Genomic DNA, 22,150 nt, shown 5'->3' on the forward strand with positions numbered 1-22,150 from the left:
ATGAACACATATGTGAGACTAAAGAGCCCTTTGGCCCCACTGATTTGAAATGCTGCCCCCATTACCTATCAAATTCTCCAATATGCATGAGACTGTTCTAGACTCCGTTCTGTTTTACTGCTGTCTCTTCCTGCACAGCACCATGATGTTTTAAAGACTATAGCTTTAGAAAATATTTTGATATCTGGTGGAAGAAGTCCTTTCTTTCTTTCTTTCTTTCTTTCTTTCTTTCTTTCTTTCTTTCTTTCTTTTTTAGAGAATGTCTCAGCTATTCTTGTATGATCACTGTTTCAGATGAACTTTTGAATTAGCTTTTGAGTAACACAGATACAGAATCGTCTTTAGCTCTCTTGTTTATGCCAGGCACTGAGCACTCGGAGGAGTCAGGCGCTCAGTTCCTGCCCTTGGGAGCTCACAGAATAGCTGGGAAGGGTAACCAAACAAGAAGTGCAAAGCAATAACAGGAATCTCATGCTCTGGGTAACAAGAGCCAAATGAGTGAGGAGTCCCCACAGATGTAACTGCTGTGAGTTCCATTGTCCCTCCGGGCTAGGAAAGTCATGGGACACTCAACAGGGAAGGTGACATTATGCTGTACTTTGATAGGAGAGCAGGAGTTTGTCAGGTGTAGAAGAGAAAAAATGCTTTGAGTTGAGGAAGTCAGAGAATGCATCTTGGAAGAGCCATTTTATTCGAAGGCGAGTAGGAGTTTGCCGGATTCAGAAGGTGGGATGGGGGCACCTGAGTGGCTTAGTCGTTAAACGTCTGCCTTCCGCTCAGGGCGTGATCCTGGAGTTCTGGGATGGGATCCAGCCCCACGTCAGGCTCTCCCACTGGGAGCCTGCTTCTTTCTCTCCCACTCCCCCTGCTTGTGTTCCCTCTCTCCCCACTCCCCCTGCTTGTGTTCCCTCTCTCGATGGCTGTCTCTCTCTGTTAAATAAATAAATAAAATCTTAAAAAAAAAAAAAAAAAAAAAAAAAAAAAAGAAGGTGGGATGAAGGGAGGGGAGAGATTGCCCTGAACTGGGAAAGTCACATCTCTGAAGACATTTTAGCTGGGTTTTGAGTTGGAGGAATCAGAGAAGACGCTGGGAGAGATAATTAAATAAGAAGGATTTTATTAGAAAAGTAACACAAGGAGATGACATTTGACTTGGGCTTTGAGGGATGAATGAGCAGATCACCAGAGTAGAGGAGAGAGGCACCCGGGAGTGGAGGTAGTCAGAGATTTCCCGGAGCAAGTAGGAAACCTCCTGGCTTTCTGTCCGCTCGCTAAGATCCAAAATCCAGGACCTAAGCTTCCCAGCGTGTAGGCGCTCGGGATTCTGAGGAGGCGGCTCTGCAGTTACCGTTTCCCAGCGTGGGGTAGCCGCGGAGCCCTCCGGCTGGGGGGATTGAAGCTTACTCAGGTTTGCCGAGCAGGGTGGCACAGCTGAATGCTTTATGTCGGAATCGACCAATGGGATGGCGGCACCCGGTTGCCAGGGCTACGGAGGGGCCCCGAGTGGGGCGGGGCCTGGGCGCCAGGGGGCGGGGCCTGGGCGGGGCATATATAAGCGGGCGGCAGGCGGCAGGCGGGGCGTGGGGTTAGGTGGCTGCTGGGCGGGCGGGGCGCAGGCCGCGGGGCCCGAGCCGGGGGGAGCGGGCGAGCGGAGGCGCGGAGGATCCGATTCACTCGCTGGGGAGACCTATGGGCCGAAGCCGTGTAAATGCGTTTTAAGGCGAGTGCGGGGAGTGGCTTGGGGAGCCTCCGGGGGCGGGCGCCCTCGGCTCCAGTGCTGACCTGCCCCCGGCCCCCTTGCCTCCTCTCAGCAGGGGCCTCGGCTCCGCAACTGCCACTCCTCCTTGGGGTGTTGCACAAGTTTCGAGGTCACCGGCGACCCCCCCTAGCAGCGCGCCTGGCTCTGGCCCCCGCGAAGGAGGACGGGGCTTGGTAAGGGGGTGTGGGGGGCGGGTCCTCGGCCCTGCACTCGGGAGGGCTCACCCGGGCAGAACCTCAGCCTTCGGTTCCCGCCCGGGAGCCCGCGACCCCTACCCACCATGTGGCCCCATGCACGCTTAGAATCCTGGCACTTCAGGACCTGCCCGCCCCCACCCCCCATTTACAAACGGTGAAACTGAGGCTCGGAGAGGGGACAGGGCGTACCCAAGGTCACGGAGCGGAGGGCGGACTAGAACCTAAGCTCCTGCTCTGGGGCTGGGACCCCTTGGTGGGGCCACTCCCAGCCTCTTTAGTTGGGCGTGGTCAAGACTGAGGGTCCCCTGAAAACTTCCCCACCGGAGCTTCTTGGCTTTCCTGCTCCCTCTCGTTCTTTCCCTTTTTGCTAAAACCCGAATTTCGTAACTGGAAAAGAGCTCCAAAATAATCCATCCATTTTACAAATGGGGAAACTGAGGCTCGGAGAGGCGTGACATCTAGGCCTATTATGCCTTGCCCCAGTCCAGGATTCTTGACAGTCCCCACCCTTCTCAGGGGACCTAAGCTCCCCAGGCTTGTGCTGGAGGCGGGGTGTGACAGGACTGGGCGCCCCGGCTTGGGGAGGTCAGAGGGGCAGCGGAGAGCAGCCCTCCAGCGGGCCCCCTCACTTTATCCCCCATTCCCCCCCCCGCAGTGTGTTGCATACTTTCTAAGGCGGCGGGGCGGCGGCTCCATCCAGCCCATCGGCTCCTCCTCCTCGGCATGGCTGGCTACTTGAGCGAAACAGACTTTGTGATGGTGGAGGAGGGCTTCAGCACCCGAGACCTGTTGGAGGAGCTCACTCTGGGGGCCTCACAGGCCACCGCGGTGAGGGACTGGGAGTAGGGGTGGGTCTCTGGTTCCCGGTGCAGGCCCAGCTGCTTCTCCGGACGGACTCCTCTGGTCCTCTTCTTCCCTCATATTTGGCGTTCAGTCCTTGCTGTTGCCCAGAGACGGGCTCATAGGACCCCCATTTCCTTGTTTCTGCCCCGAACTTTGCCCTTCCTTCCTGCCCGGCCCTGATGAACCACCGTCTACCCAGCCCGCTAGGTCAGAAACCTGGGAGTCCGGCTTCCCCCCTCATCAGGGCACCACCAAGCTCCTCACACCACCCGCCAGGCTGCTCTGCTGGGCCCTGGCTTTGTAGCTCAGACCTCATCTCTCCAGGGGTCTGCTAACCTCCTCCCTGCCTCATCCCACCGGCCCGACTTGATCACAGCCACGCTCCAACTCAAAACTGTCTGGCGGTTCCCCACCACCTGCAGGGTCTCGGCCTTTACAGCCCCACTCCCGGCGTTGCCCACAGTAGACCATGCTCCATCTGAGCCGAACCGCTGCTGTTTCCCAATGACGCCACGTGCTGTTATCGCCCCTCTGCCCAGGCTGTTCCCTCTGCCTGGACTGCCCTTCCGCCGGCCTCTCTTGCTCTTACCTATTTCTGTCCTTCCTCATTACTCATCAGTGTCACTTTGTCCTAATCTACCAGGCCGATTTTGTATTTCCTTTTCTCTGTGGCCTCCGCTGCATTGTGGGGGAACGCCTGCGGAGCATTTATCGAACGGGCCTGTCATTGCTCAAAGGGTTGGTTGTCTTTAAGATCCAAGCGCCTTCAGGGCTAGAGCCCTGTCTGGTCACCTCTGTTCCTTAGTATCATGTCTGACACCAAGTGGGCTTCAGGAAAAAAGTGTAGCATAAAAGGGAAACTGAGTTCCAGCGAGGGCTAAAGTAATGCTGTCTCACCCAGAGCCTCATACATGTTTTGTCCTCTGCAAATCTGTGATGACCGGTTGTTCATAGGCATGGGTCGCAACGGCAGTGGGACTCTCGCAAGGCTTCAGCGAGAACCAACGTGTGGAAGGCCGTGGGCTGCAGGCCGTAGCTTTGGCCTGCAAGGAATCTATCTTTTTCTGGAGAAGACGAATGCATATACAGCTCCGATACTTGAAAGCGTGTGCAAAAATGCAGTGAGAGCATTAAAGACAGAGTTGCCTTATTGTTTCAGGGAGGTACTTGAAGGGAGACTGGGAATTTGCCAGACCCGAGGGGGGTCAAAGGTATTCTGTGCGAAGGGCATGGTGGGAACAAGAGCTTGGAGGTGGGAAAATGCTCCAGAAAATGCTGAAACTTGAGTTGCGGTGAGGAGAGGGGCTGGAGCCAGATCACAGAACCCCCAGTGCAGACTGAGGAGTCGGCCTTCTGTCCAGAGAATCGGAGAGCCGGGTGGCTTGGTGGCCAGAGCCGGGCTTGGGGCAGGTGCCCGGGAGGACGGCAGATGGCATGCACCAGGAGGGAGCCGAGCGGGGTCTCACATTCTCTCTTCTTGCACAGGGTGATGTCGCTGCCTTCTTTGTGGCCGACCTGGGTGCTGTGGTGAGGAAGCACTTCTGCTTCCTAAAGTGCCTGCCACGAGTCCGGCCCTTTTACACGGTCAAGTGCAACAGCAGCCCAGGTGTGCTGAAGGTCCTGGCCGAGCTGGGGCTGGGCTTCAGCTGTGCCAACAAGGTGAGCCCCTGCCCCACGCTGGCACATTGACCCTCGCTGCCTGCTTAGCACGCACGAGGTGGGGTGCTGCCGGTGGGCCCTGGGGAAACGGGGTGACTTGCCATTGGCCCCTGCCCCCTGGGACGGGGCCACCTACTTGGGAGGGGGGTTGAAGGGATGAGGGAGGGAGAAACAGGCATGGAAGTTCTAAATGGGAACTGTGTGTGTCTCTGGGTAGATGGGACACCTTTTTAATGGAGATTTTCAAGCTTCTTGGCATAGAGCTATACGTGGTATTCTTCTAATTAAAACAAGACAAAACAAGACAAAAATACCTTCTTATCATCAGTTTTTTTTCTCTTATAGTCTTGATAATGTGCGACACTACATTTTCTCAACTAATCCTTTGAGAATTCTGTTGTGTTGCCAATTTTGCTGCCTCTCTAATGAGATTAACGCAGTCATCTTGATTTCTCTCCTGCTCTCTCTAGACTTACTTTGCTTATTTACTATTATTCTCTATTCGTTGCACTCCAGTGTGTGGGTCAGCGTGTAACTAGGGCTGGCAATACAGTGTTAAGACAGGCTCTGTGGTCTTGGAGTTGAATGCTTCGCTCATCTATTTTCATCCTGTTCTTAGTTGATGAAAGCCTTCAAGCTTATAAAGTTTCCTCAGAGTATAGCTTTGGACATATGCGTTCATTAAGCAAACCTTTTTTAGCATCTAGTAGGGAGCAAATACTATCCCAGGTGGGGATTTAGCAAGTGACCCAACCAAACCAAACCCAAAAGGCTCTTCTTTCACGGAACTTGCTTTCTAAAAAACGAACAAGTTAAACGATGAAAAGCTATCTAATTTTAGATGGTCAATGCTAGGGAGAAATTTAAAGTGGGGAAGGGAAGTAGGGAATGTTGGGAAGGAGGACTGTGCTTTTATGTAGTTTGGCCAGGGAAGGCTTCGCTGAAATTTGAATACAGACCTGAAGGAAGCAAAGGATCAAGCCAGGTGGATAACTGGGGGGGGGGGGGGAGCTTTCAGGCAGAGGGGACAGCAAGTGCAAGGGCCCTGAGGTGAGAACAAAGCTGGTGGGCGTTGCTTCATGATATTGTCATTCCTGGTATTTTGTTAATGGTTAGTCATGATTGCTTTGAGGGGAACTCCTTTGAAATCCTGGTTCGGGGTATGGTTGGGTGTTGTGAAGAGGATTCTAGAAAGGGACCCTGGAGCAGAAAGGAGGAGAGCTAGCCTGGGCAGGATGACAGAGGTGGAGGGATTCTGGGTGGGAAAGAGGTGTGCACCATGGTGGGATGGTGAGAACAAGCAGGTTAACCTTTCTCAAAGACGACAATGCTCTTAGTGATAGGTGAGTCTCTCCCTGTTGTCACCGCAAAGCCCCTCTGCATTAGCTCTTGCTCTGCACACCGAGCTTCATGCGTGTCTCCCGTCAAGCCCGGGAGAGAGATCGCCATTTTACAGTCGAGGAGACTGGGGGCCACCTGCGTGCAGCTTGCTGGTAGCCCAGCCTGGACGTCCCCCTGCAGGCAAGCGGGGGCTCTGCTCGAGCAGAGGAAGGGGCTCCTTTTCCAGGCTTCTTGGTCTAGGGGTGAAGAACAGGACCCAGACCCCCTGGAAAGCCAGAGGTGGGGCACTGTGCTTAGCCGCCTGGCCTCAGCGCTGGCCTCCAGAGAGCAGAGTTAGAGGGTGTTAGGGCTTAGAAAGACCTTGCCGTCCTCGGGGACATTGAAAGCACGTACTGTTGCTGAGAGCTTCTGTCCTGCCAGGCACTTTGCCGAGTGTTTTCTGTATATGATCTCATTTTATTCTCGCCACAACCCTGTGAGGTAATTATTACTACCCTGATTCTGACAACAGCCCCGTGAGGAAGCATTTAACAGACCGGCAAGGGGGTGCAGGGGGTGAACGACTGGCTGGGAAGTGGCCACGTGAGTAGGGCCAGCGGCAGGGCGTCTCCTGCTCTCTCGCTGCATGTTTCCATTGTCCTTGGGGAGGGGATGGCAGAGCTGGGCCCCAGCGGGTGCCTTTGCTAACCCTCAGGGCCGAGAGAGGCCACGGGCCCCCTCCCTGTAGGTGTGACAGTCACGCTCACTGAGAGGTGGAGCCGGGACACACAGCTTTTCTTGAAAGGCCGAGGCTGCCCTCTTCTGGTTGGCCATCATCAGTGACAACGCTTAACATCACCACACCTTGGTCAACATTGACCTAGAGCCGTGTGTGTGTGTGTGTGTGTGTGTGTGTGTGTGTGTGTGTGTGTAGGGGGGCTGGGTGTACATGTCACGGACAGGTCAAGGACACAGGCCATGCCTTGCAGGGCTCTGGTCCAACCACCCACCTTCCCAAGGACCTTATGTCACCTCCCCTGCCCCCATACTGCCTTCTCTTGTCTCTATCAGCATCCTCCCATCTTAAAAAGCCTTCCTGGGACTCCACACCACCCCCTTGCCCAGTTCCATGCTTCAAACAGAGCTGTCTACACTCGCCTGTCTGCATGCACCTGGCTCTTTCCCTNAGCCCCTGCATCTGAGCCATGCGCCCCCATTTCCACTCTCACTACTCTGAGGAATCTCTTACCAACGTCCCCAGCGATCTCCAAGATTCAGTAAGCACTTGATTTTAAACATGCATTTTGAATTATTCAAAGAATACATTGATTCACTCACACACACACACGTAGGCCATCAGCTTTATGTCTCCAGAGGTAATCACCATTCTGACTTTGAGTTTGGTGGGTATATGGTGTTTAAAAAATACGTACAAATATGATCCATAGAAAATGTACAAAATATAAAAGATTTGTATGGTGGATACTGTGTCGCAATAGCTTTAAACTCGGCAGGTGTTGGAGATCTGTCCATGTGGTTGCATTTAGACCTTGTCAGGGACACTCCTTGGTCCTCTTATTATCCAGACTCTCAACAACACGCAACACAGTTAACTGTTTGTTTTTGTGGTAAGAACACTTAATGTGAGGGGCGCCGGGGTGGCTCGGTCAGTGAAGTGTCACCCTTTGGCTCAGGTAATGATCTCAGGGTCCTGGGATCAAGTCCCGCATCGGGCTCCCCACTCAGTGGGGAGTCTGCTTCTCCCTCTTCCTCTGCTGCTCCCCTTGCTTGTGCGTGCACGTGTGCCCTCTCTCTCTTGCAAATAAATAAAATCTTAAAAAAAAAAACACTTACCATGAGATCTACCCTCTTAACATATTTTTAAGTGTACAGCACAGGATGGTTGACTATAAACACGGTTCTGCAGATCGCTAGGACGCCCTTCATCTTGCAGAATAGGAATTTTATACCCACTGAAGAGCAACTCCCCATTGGTGACAGATTCTTTTTTAAAAACTCTCAACAATAACCTATGCTCCTCGTTTTAAAGACTTCAGGAGTAAATGAGCTGAACAGGAGCGCTGCTCTGCACCTGCCCCCATCCCCCACACCTCCCCGGGCACCTGTGAGAGTTCGCACCCTCTTTCTGTACAGACACGAGTTGTAAGACAAGGTTTGCTGTGACAAGAATATATGATCTATGTGTTGTTCCCCCTCTTCTATTTTTTTTTTAAGATTTTTAAAATTTATTCGACAGAGATAGAGACAGCCAGCGAGAGAGGGAACACAAGCAGGGGGAGTGGGAGAGGAAGAAGCAGGCTCATAGCAGAGGAGCCTGATGTGGGGCTCGATCCCATAACGCCGGGATCACGCCCTGAGCCGAAGGCAGACGCTTAACCGCTGTGCCACCCAGGCACCCCTGTTCCCCCTCTTCTAGATGTGTCCTACTTCCTCCCCTCTCCGCAGGTCCTGGGTGCCTGACTTCCCTCTCTCGGTGGGAGAGCTCCTCTGGATTCTGTCTCAGGCTCCCTTTCTCTCGTAAACTGTCCCTCCTCTTAGGGAATTTCATCTCCTCCCACCGCTGTAAATACCATCAGTATGCCACAGCCTCCCACATTTTGATCTCCAGCCAGCCCAGACCTTGCTATCTCCAGCGGCTGCCTGGATACCACAGGATGCCTGGAACCCAGTGTGTTCCAAAGCTCTCACCAACTTCCCTTAGAACGGGGCTGCTTGGCCTGCGGGGCGTGGAGTCAGACAGCCCCACGAGCCAGCCACCACCAGGCTTGCCAGCCTGCTCCCAAAATACCTCTCCCCCATCTGTTCCCTCGCCCTGGCCGATTGCGACCAGTCCCCGCAGAATCCTCTCGGCCCTTCCTGAGTCCGCGTTCACACGGTAGCCAGAGCGATGTGCATTTAAACCTTGCAGTTAAAGTGCAAATCTGACCGTGCCGTTTCCCTCCTTGAAACCCTTCCAACGGATTCCCTTGGCTTGCAGGATAAAATACAGCCCCACACCAACCCTCTTGGTCTCCCTGCTGGCTCTGCCCACCTCCCTGCAACCCTGTCATCCCCACCGTGCTCCCCCCGCCCAGGCCACTTCCTTGACCAGGCTGAGCACATTCTGCCTCAGTGTCTCCTGCTACCAGAAACGTTCTTTCCTTCCCTCTGGGCCTGGACGAGTCCTCCTGCGGAGCTCATCTTAACTTTCTGACCCTCAGAAAGGCTGTCCTTGGCTCCTCACATCCGGGTCCCCCATCCCACTCTCTAGTATCCTGTGCCTTTTCCACGTTTGTAACTCCGTCATTATTCAGTGCTCCTTTGTTCTTGCCTGTTTCCCACTGCCCGAAAGCTCCACGGGCTCAGAGGCTCTGTCTGCTCTACTCACCACTTGTTTTCTGTAGCACCAGTCACGGAGCCTGGCGTCCCAATCAATGCTCAAGAAACGCTTGTCAACTCAGCCTCAAGGTTGAATTCTCCAACACAGTACGGTCGTTAGGAGCTCGTGTGCTGAAGTCAGACAGTCCTGGGTTAGAATCCCAGCTTTGGGGCACCTGAGGGGCTCAGTGGGTGAAGCATCTGCCTTCGGCTCAGGTCATGATCCTGGGGTCCTGGGATGGAGCCCCGTATTGGGCTCCCTGCTCCGCAGGGAGTCTGTTTCTCCCTCTCCTTCTGCCACACCCTCTGCTCTGCTCTCTCGCTCACTCTCTCTCCAATAAATAAATATAGTCTTAAAAAAAAAAAAAGAATCCCAGCTTTGCCATTTACAAGCTGTGTGGCTTTGGACAAGTCACTTCACCTCTGAGCCCCTGCTTCCTGCCTCATAAAATTATTATGAGGATTAAATAAAAATGTATATAAAGTATTTAATGCGATGGCTGGCATGTGGGAATCCTTCAGTGAATAACAGTAGTTACCGTGTAAGTACTTATAATCCATGCTAAATCACAAGTCCCAGGCTGCCACCATGGCTTCCTCCTCTTAGCGCAGGTGGCGAGGCCGGGAGCAAAAACACATTTGCACATCCACTCGGACCCGGGGTCCCTGGAAGCCAGCTGTGTGGGCAGCAGTTCCAGCTCTGTCCCACTCTGCTGCGTACTGGCTGTGTTTCTGCAGGCAGGTGGACTTCTCTGAACTCGGTGTGGCCCTCTGTGAAATGTGGCCAGTGTGTGCTTCACAGGATGGTTACAGGCATCCCGTGAGATAAGGCACATCAGTGCCCCTTGCTGAAAAGGGGCTACATTAAAATTAGAGTCTTATTATAAACTCAGGATGGCTGAAGGTGGCCCTCTGTCTCCTACGGCGTTTCAGAACTGGCTTCCTCTCGATTTCTTGCCCTCCGTCATTGTCAGCCTTGAGTTTGAAAGCTGGTTCGGCCTCCTACCTGCTGCATTGCCTCCCTAAGTACCAGTTTCCTTCTCTCTAGAGTGGAGCCAGTACCCCTCTGACGGGGTTATTGTAAGGAGTAGATAAAGAAGCGAATCCAAAGCAAGGGCTGGCGAACAACGGATGGCTAACCAGAGCCGGGCCCTGCCTGCTTCTGCCGAGTTCTACTGGACCACCGCCACGCTCGTTCACTTATGCGCGGTCTCTGGCTGCTTTGGTGTTGCGTGGATGTCACAGAACCCATGTGGCCGGGGCGCCTGGGTGGCTCAGTCCGTTGGGCGCCTGGCTCTTGGTTACGGCTCAGGTCATGTTCTCGCACTTGTGAGATCGAGCCCCACATTGGGCTCTGTGCCTGGTGTGGGGTCTGCTTTGGATTCTCTCTTCCTCTCCCTCCCTCTCCGCCCCTCTGCCTCTCTCCCTGCTCGTGGCTTGCGCACAAGCACACGGGCGCTCTCTCTCCCTCTCTAAAAATAAATAAACAAAATCTTAAAAAAAAAAAAAAAAAAGAACCTATATGGCCCACCAAGCCCAAGCCTAAAATAGTTGCTCTCTGGCCCTTTATAGAAAAAGTTTACTGACATCTCATTCAGCGCCTGCTTGTGGTAGGTGCCCAGTGACAATGGTTGCTCTCCTCATCACCATTGTCTGTGCCATTAATGCAGCAATCTGGTGGAACAGTGTTCTGTAAAGATGAGGAAGGGGAGGCCCCTCGGGGGGGGAAGGGCTGGCCAGAGTCACCCAGCACAATGCCACGCACAGCAGGCCTTAGGATGTGGGATGGCCTATGTCAAAAAGATTCTTGGTCTGGTGAACTTTCCAACACATCAAGGGATTTTTTAAAAAAATATTTAATTTATTTATTTATTTGAGAGAGAGAGAGAGAGAGAGAGAGAGAGAGAGCTTGCATAGGTGGGGGGAGGGGCAGAGAGAGAGGGAGAAGCAGACTCCCCGCTGAGCAGGGACTCTAGGATCATGACCTGAGCCAAAGGCAGAGGCTTAACCGACTGAGCCACTCAGGTGCCCCCATCAAGGAAGAGTCTTTAAACATTAAAACTGTCAGGAAAATGTATCAGATGCCTATTGTTAGGGCTATCATGACTCTGCATGATGTCTTTGTGTGAATTAGAAAATGTACCCCATCCTTACTATAATGAATATACTGATTTTGTGAGACTAAGATGCTTTACTGCCAGGAAGTTGTAATAAACAGATAAATCTACCATGGATTCTCTGTGAATGGGACCTCCTCCCCTCAATTGTACAGTGTGCCACCTGCACGGCTGTCTGTGGCAGTCTTGCCTTTCAAACAGTGGTGAACCGGTGTGAGTCCTGATTTTCACTTATCTGTTGGGTAAAAATGAGGCCCACTACTTAGGTACCTCCCCATGCCTACCTATGACTCTGCACCTCATTCGTGCTTCCTTGACTTCTGTGGGCCCCGTAGGCCCTGAGCCTCCTCACCATCACCTTTGGGACCCCACAGGCAGAGATGGAGTTGGTCCAGCGTATTGGCGTCCCTGCCAGTAAGATCATCTACGCCAACCCCTGTAAGCAAACCGCACAGATCAAGTACGCTGCCAAGCACGGGGTCCGGCTGCTGAGCTTTGACAACGAGGCGGAGCTGGCAAAGGTGGCAAAGAGCCACCCCAGTGCCAAGTAAGCTGCGAGCCACTCGTGGGGAGGGCTGCGCTGAGTGTGAGGGTGGAGGGGGTGGGGGGAGCAGGCAGGAGCAGAGGACCCTGCCCTGGACCCGGCCGCAGTCCCAGGAGTTTGGGGCGGGCGCTCCTGGACCGGACCCGGCGAGTGGGGTGGGGGGCTGACGAGGACCAAGGCAGAAATAAGCATGACGGCCCAGGCAGAGCAAAGCTGGCGATGTTCTGGAGGTCAGAGTCCCAGGCTGAGGGGGCACGAGGGCGGCGGTCAGGGAAGCTGCACGAAGGAGGTGGCCTTCGAGGTGGGCCTGAGGAGTGAGCAGAACTAGCGGAGGCACCCACAGTGTATCCCAGTGAACCGCCTGCGCGGAGAATGCCCGGGGGTCGGAAGCGGCCCGGGGTGCTTGAGGCCCGAGCAGAAATTTGGTGTGGCCCGAACAGACCCTGTGCGCGGGGTGAGGACAGCCGCGAAGGCTGGTGGGCCACGGACCCGGGGCAGGGACCTGATGCACTCGGGCTTTGCCAGGAGCTGGGGCTGGACGTTTTGCTCTGGCTGGGGCTTTCACGTGGGGGTTCCAGGGAGGGCCTCCTCGGGGGCGACGGGAAGGCCAGGTGGGGGGGCCATTCTGGTTCACCCAAAGCAGCTTCCATTTGGTCGGTTTTACGTGATCTTGGGGTTCTCAGTAAGACTGTGTTTAAAAAATGGTTCCCCTCATACAAGAAAAGTTGGAAAAGCCTGGCTGGTGTAGAGGCCGATTTGGAGGAAGTGGAGCGGCCGGGGAGAGCTGGTGAGGTCGGGGCCAGGGCAGGGGCCGTGGGGACGGGCCCAGGGACGTTTAGGGAATGGATTGGACAGGCCTTGGAGGCTGACCAGCACTGCAGGGACAGGAAGGGGTCAGGGGCCGGGGGTCGGGGTGGGCGGCTCTGAGTTTGTTCCCCTCTTCTCCGAGAGGACGTGATTGGGGTGGGGGGGTCCAGCCGGCGGAGGTGCGCTGCGTGTCTCCTCAGGATGGTTCTGTGCATTGCTACTGATGACTCTCACTCCCTGAGCCCCCTGAGCTTCAAGTTTGGGGCGACGCTGAAATCCTGCAGACACCTGCTTGAAAACGCCAAGAGGAGCCACGTGGAGGTGGTGGGGGTGAGGTGAGTGCCCGGGAGCCCCACCGTCCCTGCCAGGCCCACTGCCTCTTTCCCAGGAGTTAATCAATTCTTTATGAGACCTCCCTCAGGGCCTCCAAGGAGGGCCCGTCCCCAGGCCTAGAGCCCTGCCACTGGAGAGTTTCCTCTCTTTGGAAAGAAAGTTCGGAGGGTCCCACTGCCTCAACCCCATGATCCCCAGAAGCTCTTGTCCCAGGAGGTCCCAGGAAGGACCTGGCTTTGCAGGAGTTACGCTAACCTATAGGCCAAAGGTGGTGCAGCCACACCTTTGCTCTGCCTCTTTGCTCAAAGGGGTACAGAGGAAGTCATGATAATGACCTAATGTATAGCTTTCGTTTATTCTGTGCTTCGGACATGCCAGGCACTGTGCTAAGTGCTTTGGGTGTGTTATCCCGCAGCCTTGTGGGATCTTATCCCCCCTTTATAGATGGGGGAACGAAAGCACAGCACTGACTAAGAGGTACATACGGACCTGGCTGACTCTGGGGCCCTGCTCTCATCCCAGAGGGCTCAGCCCCAGCGGCAGTGTGAAGGGATGGGAGGGACACCAAGTGCCAAGGGACCTTGTCTCTTGTCCACTCCTCACTTGCCCCATGACCCTCGACAATGCATTTAACCTCCGGGGCCCTCAGTCTCTATCTGCGGAATGGGCACGATGACCACTGTGCCCGTCCAAGGCTGCTCCTGGCTGCGGCTGAGGCCGTGGCGCCTGGGGCCCTGCATGCAAACCGCGGGTTTTCCTCCCTTCCCAGTTTTCACGTTGGCAGCGGCTGTCCTGACCTTCACGCCTACACTCAGTCCATCGCAGACGCCCGGCTTGTGTTTGAAATGGGCGCTGAGCTGGGCCACGGGATGCACATCCTGGACCTTGGTGGTGGCTTCCCTGGATTGGAGGGGGCCAAAGTGAGATTCGAAGAGGTAACCCTGGGGTCCGAAGTGGTACTGGGCTCTGCGGGAGGAGGGGTCGGCGTACCCGGTGCTGTTGAGTGGATCCTAGGTGCTGCATGCCGTGCTTGGTGCTTTATCTGGATCATTTCATTATTAGCCCCGTGTTACAGCTGAGCAAACTGAGGCTCCTCGAGGTCACGTCACTTTCTGAGTCTACAGCAGAGCTGGCTACACACCCAGCTCTCTCTGACTCTAGTCCCTGCACATATTTGAAGCTTAACCAGGCCTATTTGCATAAGGCCTGAAACTGTCTGAGGGCCTGGCACGCTCTATTCTCCCTCAGGTGAGCCGATGAGAAGTCAAATGGGAGGGCAGGGAAAGGAAAAGCCCACCTTCCGTCTGCTCCTTTCCGTCGGACATGAAATCAAGAAAACTGTGCCACCGCAATCCCCACTCCAACCACTAGGGGTCGCCTCTCCCCAATAAGAGCCAAGTCCTGGGACATCCACATCTCAGGACTGACCCTGAGAAAATAATCCCTTACAGACACAAAGAGTGCGCTTCAAAGATGAGCATTGTAGCAGTGTTCAGAACAAAAACCCAGTGGACTTTCCTGGTCCATCTAACACCCGGGAAGTGGTTAAATTATGGTACATTCGTATGACCTCCACGTGAGGTCATTCACAGAGTCTGAGTAAAGCAGGTTATAAAACTTATGTACAGCCGTATCATGTTTATAATAAAAACCAGTGTTTGTACAAAGAAAGAATTAAAGGAACTACTCCAAAAAGTTAACACTGATTCACAATCTCGATGACAGAATGAAGGGTGATTTTGACTTTCATTCTTCTCTGTATTTTCTGTGAAAAATGTGTCATTTAACACATTGGTCATTTATGAAAGAAAGATCTACGTCAGGGCTTCTGGAACCTGAGTACCAAGTATTACGTTAAGAACACCTCTTCCCGTTGTGGGGGCGTTGAGGCAGGTGATTTACACAAGCATAAGGGTCTTGACCCAGCTCCGTCTGCCTCCTACCTTCCTGGCCAACTGTCTGCAGTCACCAGCTGGGGCCTTAGCAGCGGCCAAGTGCTTCTTTCTGAAACCAAAGCAGCTTTCAAGAAATAGACTTGCAGCTATATCAAGTCCTCAGTACGTAAACCCCACATTTCACACGTCATTGCCCCCGTCCCTGTCCCACCAGATTGCTTCTGTGATCAACTCAGCCTTGGACCTGTACTTCCCGGAGGGCTGTGGCGTGGACATCCTTGCCAGGCTGGGGCGCTACTATGTGACTTCGGCATTCACCTTGGCAGTCAGCATCATCGCCAAGAAGGAGGTTCTTCTGGACCAGCCTGGAAGGGAGGGTAGGTGCCAGGTGGGCAGCAGAGCCCCGTTTTTTCCTGAAGCTAGGGACAGTGGCTGGCTGAGCAAGGTCTGGTTTTAGGGCGTGGGGAATCTGGAGAATGGCTCCTTTCTGTAGGGAAACTTACAACCAAGTCCCCTTACCCCCAAGACACTTATTTAGTGTCAGTTTTCCCTATGCATGTTTATATTTTATGAAGATTGAGATCAGAACAACCTTAGGGAGAACAGATCCTTTATTAACCCATTGTGCAGATGAGAAAATTGAGAGCCAAAGAGAATACAGTGAATTGCTTGATAGTAAAAAGTGAAGTCTGCATTCCACCCCATGTCTGTCTCCTCTCCAAAGTATAGGCTCTTACTCATCCTACTGCTGCTCATAAATAATGGAAATACTTAATGACAACTTTTATTTGTCTAAGCCTATTATAGGTGACAGAACATAGGCCTGGAGAGGTTGAGTCACTAGCCCAAAGTCACACAGCCGGTAAGGGCCAGTGCCTGGATTCAAGTTCAGGCTGGGCTGACTCAGGGTTCTCTGCCCATGCTGCAACTCCCGCTGTCATCCCTGCCCTTCCAGAGAGATCAGTCCTTCCAGCAGCCCCTTGAGTGAGTGGGGTCAGGAGCTCTGATCTTGGGGCCTTGCCTTCTCTTCTGCTCCAGGGTCCCAGGCAGGAGAGCTGAGGTCTGTGTGTCTTGCCCTGAGAATCCACTTGGAGGGGTGGTGGGCTCCAGGTAGAATGTCTTCCGTGTGTGTGTGTGTGTGTGTGTGTGTGTAAAGATGACATTCTTCTGGCTTCCTTTATAAATCTGGGTAATTACCGTATCTCGTCCAGCCAGGAGACCTGGTTTCTCATTTCAGCTCATGCACTGCCCCATCGCGTGCCTCTGAGCGAGCGGCTTAACCCCTTGGGATATCAAGTTGGGTGGGCTGCTCTTTTTCCTTTGCCGGGACTTCCAGGGGCTCACATGCGGGCAGGAAGTATGTCCTGCGCAGGGTTGCTCAGCTGCAGGGGTGAGTGCACCACGTGAGCCTCGTGTCGTAGGAGGCAGCAGGACCCACCCCATAGCTGAGGAAGGGGCAGTCTTTTTGCTTCAGTTACCCATCGTCCTTGCTGAGCCTCCCATGGTGCCAGCGCCCCCTCCCACCCTTTCACACCCCTGCTTGTGCTGCCCCTGACCCCTCCCCTCCCCACAGAGGAGAATGGTTCCACCCCCAAGACCATCGTGTACCACCTCAGTGAGGGCGTGTATGGAATCTTCAACTCAGTCCTGTTTGACAACACCTGCCCTACCCCCATCCTGCAGAAGGTGAGCCTACCCCACGTGGGCCTGTTTTCAATTGTGTGTGTGTGTGTGTGTGTTTAAATAACATTCTGGGGGTGTTTTTATCTAATTTTTAAAAAGTAAAACACATTCATTGTAGAAGATGGCGGGATGAAGATTACCCATAATCCCACCACGTAGAGACAGACTCTTTGAACATTAGATTTCTTTTTAGTCTTTAAAAAATGTATTCTATTTTCAAAAATAAAGTTGGATTGTATTGTTTTGTAACTGCTTTTTTCCACTCGATATGGGAGATAGCTCTTTCCATGCCATCAGCTAACCTTTGGCAACGTGCTTGTTGAAGCCTACATAGTATTTTAACCCGTCTAACCTAGCGGTTGGTTTGCTGTTTTTGAGCGTTGTGAGTATACCTATCTTGACACCCACCTCTGATCAAGCCCTGGAGTGAATTTCTAGAAGCAAAGAGAAACAGTTCATCTTTAGTGGGTTTTTTCCAGAGTGATAAGGGAACAGGAATGGACAAAGAGGGGAACGAAAATCAGACACACCGCTGTTGTTTCGCATCTCCAGGCCTTTGTTTGTGTGGCCCCTTTTCTGGAAGGGAACTTCAGTGCCTAACAGGCACCCAGATCATCACGAGCACTCAGTGAGTTTTGTTTTTCTCTCTTTTTCCATCCTGTCTAGCTTTTTAAGACCCACTCAAATGTCAGCTTCTCTTCCTGCCCTTATCTATCACAGGCAGAAGGAGCCCCCCCCACCCGGTGCCCATGCCGTGACTTGATTACGTCCTCATTCCATAGCTGGGTTGTTCCGTGTGGTTTCCTCCAGCTAGTCTGAGTAAACCTCCCTGATGTGCTCAGGAACTCGGTTTTCCGCTGTGATGCACGAGCCCCGCCTGCATTCCTGTGGTTTCCCACATCCTACCGCACTGAGAAAGGACCAGGCCGGCCCAGGCCGGCCGCGCCCCAGGTCACACAGCGGGCGGCAGCTGCTTCCCAGGTCCTATCCCCTCCAGACCCCCTCTGCCTTCCAGTACCCCTTTTCCTATCAAATGCCCACTTCCCATTCCCGTCATCGGCAACTCAGATGAACAGGACTGCGGGCCCAGTCACTAGACATCCCCATCCAGGGTCTCCGGTTGCTGCCCCTGCCTCGGGCACCAGGGTGCTACTGACCCTCTTTGTGACCAGCCTGTTCCTCCTCTGGACGCTGTTGAAGCTTCTTCCTTTGGGCTGTCAACCACCTACCAGGTCTAGCCGCGTGACCGGATCCAGGGTGGGGCCCCTGTCCGGTCGTGGAGACAGATGGCGACACACACAATAAATCCGCTGCAGCTGGACATGTGTCGGAGGGACCCAGCCTGGCTGGGGGTGTCAGCATCTTCTTCCCCAAAGAAGGTCCCCTTCACGAGTCAGGGTGGCAGCTTTGCGTCCCTGCTCTTCGTTCCCCAGGACTTTGTGTTTGGACTCAGGCACAGGAAGTTCTATTAAACATAACCAATGCATGGTTCAAAGTATACTTCTTATCGCTGAAGGCGTCCTGGCTCTTTTTGGTTTATTTTCTTTCTTTTTTCAAATTCAATAGACATTTGAGTATTCTCGGTATGCAAAGCCCTATACTGAGGCCTGCGCAGGACAGTAGGTGAGACAGAATTGTCTATGCTTTGGAAATGCTGTCCTGCTGGGTAGGGGTGTGTGTGTGTGTGCACGCGCGCGTGCGTGCATATGGTGATCAGTACACAGGCTACAACAGCGTCATGAAAAAAGCACAGAAAACGACATAACAAGTGTTACTGGAATTTTTTCAAAAATATGTCCGTATATATCTTTAAAAGGAAAGGACTTTAGAAAAATCATAATACCATTATCAAATTAAAAATGAACAATTCCATGGCATCCCCCGTCATCCCCCTCATAAATGGTTTTTCTAGTTGATTTCCTGAAATCAGCAGCCAAAAAAGGTCCACATACTGCATTTGGTCAATTGTCTCTCTCTTAACCTATTGGTTTCCCCAACTCTCTCTCTCTCTCTTAATCATTTGTTGATGAAACTGAGTTGTTGGTCCTAAAGTTTCCTGCATTCTGGATTTTCCTGATTGGTAGATTCCCTGGATTTACCTTTAGTGTTATCGAATATGTTATTCCAGGCCCTGTATTTCTTTGAAACTAGGTAGTTAGATTTCATGGTTTCAGTGGATTCCTAATCAGTTTTGGGGTAAAAATGTTTCATGGGAGGACCTGTCTTTGTTTTCTTTTTAGTGAAATAAGCATTTTTATCATTTTACCACCTCATTCCTTTGTCTCTTCCCATGCAAAGCACCCACTGCTTTGACTCATCTGTTACCATTTTTTTCATATAGGTTTTTTTCTTTTTAATATAGTTTTTTTTTTCTACTGCGGTAAGAACACTTAACATTAAGATCTACTCTTGTAACAGATGGTTAAGCGCATGATCCAGTACTATTATCCATAGGCACACGTGCTACAGCAGATCTCTAGAACTCGTTCATCTTGTAGAGCTGAAATCTTATGTCCATTGATTATCAACTTCCCATCCCCCCCAATCAATCCCTGGCACCCACACTTCTATTCTTTGTTCCGTGAATTTGACTATTAGACACCTCCTATAAATGCAAGCATGCAGTGCGTGTCCTTCTGTGACTAGCTCATTTCAGTTGGCATAATGTCCTCAACCGTCATTCCTGCTGTTGCATGTTGCAGGACTTCCTTCTTTGATGAGGCTGATAATATTTCATTGTGTGGATATACTGCATTTTTTTAATCCATTCATCCATCCATGGACATTCAGGTCTTGGCAGCTGTTAACAGTGCTGCGATGGACACAGGAGTGCTAATGCCTCTTAGAGATCCTGATTTCAATTCTCTTGGATAAATACCCAGAAGCAGGATTGCTGGATCACGCTGAATTTTTTTTTAAAAGATTTTATTTATTTATTCGACAGAGATAGAGACAGCCAGCGAGAGAGGGAACACAAGCAGGGGGAGTGGGAGAGGAAGAAGCAGGCTCCCAGCGGAGGAGCCTGATGTGGGGCTCGATCCCACAACGCCGGGATCACGCCCTGAGCCGAAGGCAGACGCCTAACCGCTGTGCCACCCAGGCGCCCCAACACTCAATTTTTTGAGAAGCGCCATCGTGTTTTCTACAGCGTCCACATCATGTAGCATTCTCTCCGGTGGCGTACCAGGGTTTCACTTTTTCCACGACCTTGTCAACGCCGGTCGTCTTTTGTTTTTTGAGAACAGCCATCCTAACAGGTGTGAGGTGACATATCCTTGTGGTTTTGGTTTGTATCTCTTTTATGGGCTTCATTTCATGTGCCTGTTTGCCATTCGCATGGCTTCTTTCATGTAGTTTTGTCACATCAAAGCTTATTCCTCAATGTATTTATAATTTGTTTTGTTTTTTTACTTTACAAAAAAGGATGTTATCCTGTACGAAACCTTTTTGAACTTCTTAAAAAGCGTACTGTACAGTCTAAGATGCATGGCCGCTGCTGGGTGTACTAAGGCCCGTCCCTGGACTGCTGTTTCACACTGTCGGCCAGCACGCTGTGGCCTGTCCAGCCGCTCTCCTCTCCAGGCGCTGGGTTGTTTCTGGGTCTTCGCTACTGTCAAATACGCTACTCTGAATATCCTTGTTTGTGACTCTGCGACCCAAGGGCAAGGAGTGGGATTGCTGGGCATAGATAGGACACGTGATTGTTCCGCCTCACGAGATAGTGCCAGTTTTCCTAAGTGGCTGTACTGCTTGGCGATCCCCCCTCCCCCAGTAGAGGCTGGGTGGATCCTCGATTTCCCAACACTTGGCATTGTCAGACTTTAAACATTCTCCCGACTGAGTGGGTGTGAAATGGTTTCTCCTGTCTTGATGTGCACGCCCCTGATCACTAAGGAAGTTGGATATCTCTCTGTATATTTATTGGACATACACACTTTCTCTTCCTTCAGGGACTTGGTAACCTTCCCTTCCGTTACTGCCCTTCGAGTCTGAACCCCTCCAGCCAGCAGCCTGCACACGCTGCCTTGCCCCCTCAGCTCTCATTCCGTCTTCAAATCTTTCCAACGGGATATGGATCGCACAGCTGCACAGAAGATGCTCTTGAAAGTCCCTTGCATGTGGCCAGCCCAGGGGCGGCACTTCTGCCTTCAGCAGCTGACCTTCCTCCACCTTCATGCTCCTGGCTTTGCCTCCTGCCCTGTCATTCCCACCTTGTCTCTCTGACATGTTCCCCGTGGCTTCACCCCCTGAATGATGACTCCCAGGCCTCTGTTCTCAATCCTCTTCTCTGCCTACATGCATTTCCTAGGTGAGCTCTTCCAGACTGAGGCTTTCAATATCTTCTACAGTCTCATCATTTTCAAATTTCCATCTCTAGTCTGGCCCATCCCCCTGAGCTCGACTCGTGTATCTACCTACCCACTTGCCATTTCTACGGGATGTCTCACAGGCACTCAAATTTAACTTGTTCAGAAATGAACGCTTGCTTTCCAAACCAAACTTCTTCCTCCCCACAGTTTTCTCTCAGTAAACAGCACAGCCAGCCAGCCAGCTGTTCAAGCTATGACACTTTGGCATTATTCTCGATTCTTGCTTTCTTCTCTTCCCACAGGCAGTTCACCTGCAATTTTTCAGTCTAATTCCAAAACACACTTGGAATGCATCGAATTTCTTCCCCGCCACGGAGCAGGGCGCAAGCTGCCATCGCCCCTTCCTGGGCTAGTGTAGCAATCACTAACTGGTCTTCTCGCCCCGACTCCTGCCTTCCTACCATTTTTCACACTGTAGACAAAGTGATTTTTTTAAATACCCAAAGACCATATCTCTCCTCTGTTTAAAACTTTTGGCGGCTCCTGTTGCTCTCGGAATAGAATCCAGACCCCTCACCCTGGCTGCCAAGGGTCCTGCACACGTCTTTAGCTGCACCCGTCCCCACTGAGCCCCTCACTTACCTGCGCCATCCCAGCGGCCTTTCTGCTCCTGGAGCACCTAAGCTCCTTCAGACCTAGGGCCGTTGTATTCACCTGCCCGAATGCTCTTCCCCTTGCTCCTGAGATGGTTTCCTTATTCTCTTCTGGTATGTCTCAGGCCGGATGTCAGCTCTTCGGGGAAACCTTTCCTGACTGCTCTCTCTCAAGGGGGCTTGCTTCTCACCATCAGATAGTATCGTCATCCCGTTGATTTTCTTCATAAAGTGTCAGAATCTGTAATTATTCTTATTTGGTTTTGTTTCCTTGCGTATCATCTGCCTTCCCCACCAGCACGCAGGCTCTGTGGGGGCGGCCACTTTGTCTACTTGTTACCTCTGAATTCTCAGCAACTGGCGCAGCACCTGGTCCATAGTAGGTGCTCGATAACTACTTGATGAATGAATGATGAATGAATGGATCACCCACTATGCTGTGAGCCCCTTGAGGGCAGAAACTGTTTCCCCAGTACAGGACCTGGCACATAGTAGGTGCTCTACATTGGAATGGAATCAATATTTAAAAATTATGGGAGCAACCTAAAATTTAAAGGAACAAAGGAGGAAGAAGCTCTGTAATCCTCTATGCTAATTTATCCATAATGTCCCCCCTCTTTCACCAGACACACCGAGTGGCATGTGGCTGTGA

The 22,150-nt window shown here is 52.3% G+C and overlaps 1 protein-coding gene across 12 annotated transcripts in view; it reads left to right on the plus strand.

Moving 5' to 3' along the window:
* The first annotated feature begins 1,805 nt into the window (after positions 1 to 1,805).
* AZIN2 (antizyme inhibitor 2) overlaps positions 1,806 to 22,150 on the plus strand; it is a 37,177-nt gene continuing 16,832 nt past the window's right edge. For 6 of the 12 annotated variants that reach the window (XR_005831543.1, XR_005831542.1, XM_040619213.1 and 3 more), the window contains exons 1-9: positions 1,806 to 1,932; positions 2,612 to 2,784; positions 4,285 to 4,458; positions 11,648 to 11,820; positions 12,825 to 12,959; positions 13,727 to 13,892; positions 15,067 to 15,229; positions 15,891 to 15,962; positions 16,426 to 16,538. Coding sequence is in view for 10 of the 12 variants with exons in the window: in XM_040619213.1 (XP_040475147.1) it covers positions 2,680 to 2,784; positions 4,285 to 4,458; positions 11,648 to 11,820; positions 12,825 to 12,959; positions 13,727 to 13,892; positions 15,067 to 15,229; positions 15,891 to 15,962; positions 16,426 to 16,538 (1,101 nt within the window). In the remaining 2 variants the exon portion in view is untranslated. Of the gene's footprint in view, positions 1,933 to 2,611; positions 2,785 to 4,284; positions 4,459 to 11,647; positions 11,821 to 12,824; positions 12,960 to 13,726; positions 13,893 to 15,066; positions 15,241 to 15,659; positions 15,715 to 15,890; positions 15,963 to 16,425; positions 16,539 to 17,014; positions 17,164 to 17,255; positions 18,034 to 22,150 lie in introns of those variants that run through there. The other 6 variants (XM_040619218.1, XM_040619217.1, XM_040619219.1 and 3 more) reach the window with 6 other exon arrangements.

Source organism: Ursus maritimus, unplaced genomic scaffold, assembly GCF_017311325.1.
Source record: "Ursus maritimus isolate PB19 unplaced genomic scaffold, ASM1731132v1 scaffold_32, whole genome shotgun sequence".
NCBI classification, from domain to species: Eukaryota; Metazoa; Chordata; class Mammalia; order Carnivora; family Ursidae; genus Ursus; species Ursus maritimus.